The following is a 6,000-nucleotide window of genomic DNA, read 5'->3' as shown; positions in this document are numbered from 1 at the left end:
AGCGGAGAGCAGTTATACTCCATAGCAAGCGCTAGTCCGCATAGACGAGCTTATTTGAGATTTTTTATAAAAGGGCACCATACAGTATGTAGACTTTCGGGGAGAATTTCTCTCCTTCTATCTCCTTCCCACCTCTGCAGGCGAACAGGGATCGGGATACACAAGGACGAAACCCCCAACACGAAGCCTGCTCCTACAGAACCGTAAATCCCCATCCAGGGTTACCCCCGCCTTCCAGGGTTACCCCCGCGTCCGCCTGGGGAGCGCGCCCCGCCCATCCCCGCCGTCGCCTCATTGACGTCACTGCTCCAGCCGCAGACTGCCTGCCTCCTTCCCCGTCGCGGTAGCTTTGACAGGGCGCGATGGCGGCGGCCGGGTCTGCAGGGTTGCCGGCGACCGTGTCGGAAAAGCAGGAGTTTTACCAGCTTCTGAAGAACCTGATCAATCCCAGCTGTATGGTGCGGAGGCAAGCCGAGGAAGTCTATGAGAATATCCCAGGTCTGGGTAAGACTACATTCCTCTTAGACGCCGTCCGTAATAGAAGAGCAGGTTATGAGGTGAGACAAATGGCTGCCGCACTGCTACGACGGCTTTTGTCCTCTGGGTTTGAGGAGGTCTATCCAAATCTGCCTTCTGATGTGCAGAGGGATGTCAAGATTGAGCTGATACTGGCCGTTAAGTTAGAAACACATGCTAGCATGAGGAAAAAGCTTTGTGATATTTTTGCGGTGCTGGCCAGGAATTTGATAGATGAGGATGGCACTAACCATTGGCCAGAAGGTCTGAAATTCCTCATTGATTCGATTCACTCTAAAAATGTGGTTCTGTGGGAAGTTGCACTTCACGTTTTCTGGCACTTTCCCGGGATTTTTGGGAACCAAGATCGCCACGATTTGGATATCATCAAGAGGTTGCTGGACCAGTGTATTCAAGATCAAGAGCATCCAGCAATCAGGACATTATCTGCTAGAGCTGCAGCTGCCTTTGTCCTTGCCAATGAAAACAATATTGCGCTTTTCAAAGACTTCGCAGACCTGCTTCCTGGCATCTTACAGGCTGTGAATGATTCCTGCTACCAGGATGATGACTCGGTGCTAGAGTCCCTTGTTGAGATTGCGGACACGGTGCCTAAGTATTTGGGTCCCTATTTAGAAGATACTCTGCAGTTGAGCCTGAAGTTATGCGGAGACTCTAGGCTTAGTAACCTGCAACGCCAGCTGGCTCTGGAAGTAATAGTGACCTTATCCGAGACGGCAACGCCGATGTTGAAAAAACATACGAATATTATTGCACAGGCTGTGCCTCATATATTAGCGATGATGGTTGATCTGCAAGACGATGAGGACTGGGTAAATGCTGATGAGATGGAAGAAGATGATTTTGACAGCAATGCCGTTGCTGCTGAGAGTGCACTAGACAGACTGGCTTGTGGACTTGGTGGAAAAGTTGTTTTGCCCATGACCAAGGAGCATATCATGCAGATGCTTCAGAGCCATGACTGGAAATGTCGCCATGCTGGATTAATGGCCTTATCGGCCATCGGAGAAGGTTGCCATCAGCAAATGGAACCAATTCTAGATGAAACTGTTAACTCCGTTTTGCTTTTTCTTCAGGATCCTCATCCAAGGGTGAGGGCTGCTGCCTGCACCACGCTTGGACAGATGGCTACCGATTTTGCACCTAGCTTCCAAAAGAAATTCCATGGAATAGTGATTCCAGCTTTGCTGCGAACCATGGAAAATCAAGGTAATCAGCGTGTGCAGTCTCATGCGGCTTCTGCTCTTGTTATTTTTATTGAAGACTGCCCCAAGTCATTGCTAGTTCTGTATTTGGAAAATATGATCAAAAGTCTCCATTCCATCTTGGTAATTAAACTGCAAGAGCTGATTCGGAACGGAACTAAGTTGGCCTTAGAACAGCTTGTGACAACCATTGCCTCAGTTGCAGATGCAATAGAGGAAAGCTTCGTGCCGTATTATGATTTATTTATGCCCTCCCTCACACACGTTGTTGAGCTCGCGGTTCAGAAGGAACTCAAGCTTCTCCGAGGAAAAACTATTGAGTGCATTAGCCATGTGGGTCTTGCTGTGGGGAAGGAAAAATTTCTGCAGGACGCATCGAATGTGATGCAGTTACTGCTGAAGACACAGTCAGACTTAAATGCTATGGAAGATGACGACCCTCAGACCTCCTACATGGTGTCAGCCTGGGCTCGAATGTGTAAAATTCTTGGGAAAGACTTTGAGCAGTATCTTCCCCTGGTGATCGAGCCCCTTATTAAGACTGCCTCGGCTAAACCTGATGTCGCTCTCCTGGATACCCAAGATGTGGAGAACATGAGTGATGATGACGGCTGGCAGTTTGTAAATCTTGGGGACCAGCAAAGCTTTGGAATTAAGACCTCAGGACTCGAGGCAAAAGCAACTGCTTGCCAGATGTTGGTCTATTATGCTAAGGAGTTAAGAGAAGGGTTTGTGGAATATACGGAACAGGTTGTGAAGCTGATGGTTCCTTTGCTGAAGTTTTATTTTCACGACAATGTTCGGGTGGCGGCAGCAGAAGCCATGCCCTTCCTCCTGGAATGTGCCAGGATCCGGGGCTCGGAGTACCTTTCCCAGATGTGGCAGTTGATATGCGACCCCTTAATCAAGGCCATTGGAACGGAACCTGACACAGATGTACTCTCAGAGATAATGAACTCCTTTGCAAAGTCCATCGAGGTGATGGGAGACGGTTGTCTCAATGATGAACACTTGGAGGAGCTGGGAGGCATTTTGAAGGCAAAGCTCGAAGGGCACTTTAAGAACCAGGAGTTGCGGCAGGTGAAAAGGCAGGAAGAGAATTACGACCAGCAGGTCGAGATGTCGCTTCAGGATGAGGACGAGTGTGACGTGTATATCCTGACCAAAGTGTCGGATATCCTGCACTCACTTTTTAGCACTTACAGGGAGAAGATTCTGCCGTGGTTTGAGCAGCTCCTTCCGTTGATTGTGAATCTCATTTGTTCAAGTCGGCCGTGGCCAGACAGACAGTGGGGACTGTGTATATTCGATGACATCATCGAGCACTGCAGCCCAACCTCATTCAAATACGTGGAGTATTTTCGGTGGCCGATGCTGCTCAATATGCGAGATACCAACCCCGAAGTCAGGCAAGCTGCCGCCTATGGATTGGGTGTGATGGCACAGTTCGGTGGAGACGATTATCGTTCTTTATGTTCAGAAGCTGTTCCGCTGTTGGTAAAGGTCATTAAGTGTGCAAATTCCAAAACCAAAAAAAATGTCATTGCCACCGAGAACTGTATCTCGGCAATAGGGAAGATTATGAAGTTCAAGCCCAACTGTGTAAACGTAGACGAGGTTCTCCCACACTGGCTGTCATGGCTTCCGCTGCATGAAGATAAAGAGGAAGCTATTCAGACTTTGAATTTTCTTTGTGACCTGATTGAAAGTAACCACCCGGTTGTGATTGGCCCCAATAATTCCAATCTTCCCAAAATCATCAGTATAATTGCAGAAGGGAAAATTAATGAGACTATTAGCCATGAAGACCCCTGTGCCAAACGCCTAGCTAACGTTGTTCGGCAGATACAGACTTCTGAAGAATTATGGCTGCAATGTATATCACATCTCGATGAAGACCAGCAGGAAGCTTTACAAGAACTGCTCAATTCTGCTTGAAGCACTTTACTGTCACTTGAGTATCAGCTATCATACGAGTAACTACAAAGTGTTGTGAGTGGAGCCGTTCCACGAGAGATACCACTTCTCTCTGCCAAGCAGTTCATACTTCCGTGTCTCTCCAGGATAGTGTTAAGGTCTTCTGTTTATTTTGCATGTGGCATCTCTTAAAGGAACTGTGCTTGTAACTCGTGCTTCCAGTTGTCTTAAACTTATTTGTCAGGTCCCCTGTTTAGTGTGAAATGTATAACTCATTGCTGTTTGTCTGAACTGTTGCTGCTGGGTAAACGGTATACGCGGTGTCTAGATGTCTGTGACATCTTGTCAAGTGCTCACGAAGGAAGGGAAACTTCCAGGGTGAGCATCTGTGGAGTTGAGGGTGGGGTACGTTGGCAGACTCACTCTTCCTTGGTAATACTTCTGTTCGTTATGGTAATGGAAGGTTGCTAGAATGGAAAGAGTTTCAAGGTACTGCAGTGGATGTAGGAGGTTTTTTTTCTATAATATAAATGAAGTTTTCATATAGAGCTCTTATAAAGTGGTTGGAGCATGACTAAATTCCAGTTCCCAAGGTGTTCAGCTGAGAGTTATAAGAACCAAATTGGTCTTAAAAATTTGTCAACTGAAACATCCATGGGTGTGGAGGAGGAAGTGCTGGTGCAGTTCATCCTGGAAGCATGTGACAGGCCCTGACAGAGCTTAATAAACAATCAATAGTCAGTGTTTGTGGGTGTCAGTTATTGTTACATGTTTAGCAGAGTATTGTTTTGTGTTTGTATGTATTATCCCCCTACCCTCACACCAAACAAGGAACCCTTCCTTTCAGGATGGGGCTTAAATAGATTTCTGTTTTGAAGCAGTTCCTGACAGAAACAGTGAAACAAACTTAATTTTATCTTTAAACATTAAAAAGAAAAGAGCTTTAAGATTAGTCACGTATCAGTGTATTGTTCTATAAAACAACTCTATGAATTTGGGTTAGTTATATGAATTGAAATGTCTTATTGCTGAAGGTATTTTGTAGAGTAGAAAAAAAAGTTTCTACTTAGCAAAACTTCATTCAAAACTTACAAGCAAGAATGTCTATTGTGACTTCCCTGAGCCTGTTGTGAGTGCTGTGTGTGTAACAGAGCAAATATGTCAGACCCAGTAAGTGTTCAATAAATTGTCAGTGTTACTACCATTGGTTGTTTTTCTGCTGTGTTCTTTATACTTCAGAATTTGCTTTACACAAAATCTCTCCCCTACTAGGTCTACCTAGACTACTGTGGACAGGAATATAAAGCTTTTTTTATATATATTTTTAGGATTTTTAGATAGTTCAGAATTTGATATTTGGTATGGTTACAAGTGTATTTAAAATAAGTAGAAAAATAGTTTTCTCTGGGTGGTGGGATTAAATGGCAACTTCTCCTCTTGTCTATTATTTACCTACAAACAATGCGTTTTCATCAACTGTTTTGTAGCCTTCAAGGACCTGGTTTACTATCATCTTTACCCCTTCATGAACTGGAGTTAAGGTTCCTTCTCCTCATCTATAACCCTTTCTCATCAGTGTGTGGTTTGCAGTTCATACAGTCTTGTGAAACTCTGGCAAATGATTTGTAATTGGGTACTTGAAGTTTTGAAGTAAAGGAGTTTTTAAATTTGAATCTTGACAAACTATTTTCCCAAGTGTTTGTTTCCCCATCTGCAAAATAAGAATAATGCATAGCTTATGTGATTGTTGTAAGAATCAAAGGCAATAATGAATTTAAGTGCTGAGCAACACAGGGGTCAATAAATGGAAGCTGTTGTGTGAAAATTTTCAAATAGATCTCGTGGCTAAAATGGAGTGGGCCTTTGCTTGAGTTTGGTAGGCTTTAGATTCTTCAGTTTTGTCAAAGGAAGCCCAACCAGACATATCTGCCAGTTCATGAGCTATGGCTGACAGATAGGAAATCACAAATACCAGATGGGTGCATGCATGTGTGTAAGTCTGTGCATGTGTCTGTACTCCAAGAATTCATGTTCCTTTTTCACTATTTTTACCTACAACTATTATTTAACTTATTGAGTCCCCCGCCCACACAAAAAAGGTTTTAAGGCATTGCATCTTACCAGTCCTTTTGTTTATACAAAAGTAAACAATCTTGAAGGTGAGACTGTCTCAGTTACAAATTTCATGTTCAAATTGCATTTCTGTAATTTTGGTTTGATATATCATTTCAAGTTTCAATCAAGTAAGTGAATATTATGTGCATTAGAAAACAGTGATATCTGTTTTATATCTAATATCTCATTTCCCCCTTACTTTATGCAGAATGTTAACTCTTGTGAA

At 43.9% G+C, this 6,000-nt stretch overlaps 1 protein-coding gene across 1 annotated transcript; it reads left to right on the top strand.

The window, feature by feature from the left end:
• Nucleotides 1-340: 340 nt before the first annotated feature.
• Ranbp6 (RAN binding protein 6) lies at nucleotides 341-4,863 on the top strand. The gene has a single exon (XM_075973819.1). It carries the CDS (start codon nucleotides 363-365, stop codon nucleotides 3,678-3,680), a length of 3,318 nt encoding a protein of 1,105 aa, XP_075829934.1. The 5' UTR covers nucleotides 341-362; the 3' UTR covers nucleotides 3,681-4,863.
• The last annotated feature ends 1,137 nt before the right edge of the window (nucleotides 4,864-6,000 follow it).

The sequence above is a fragment of the Microtus pennsylvanicus genome, chromosome 5 (assembly GCF_037038515.1).
Source record: "Microtus pennsylvanicus isolate mMicPen1 chromosome 5, mMicPen1.hap1, whole genome shotgun sequence".
In the NCBI taxonomy this organism is placed as follows: Eukaryota; Metazoa; Chordata; class Mammalia; order Rodentia; family Cricetidae; genus Microtus; species Microtus pennsylvanicus.
Note: the sequence above shows the minus strand (reverse complement) of the source record. Positions and strands in the feature narration are given on the sequence as shown.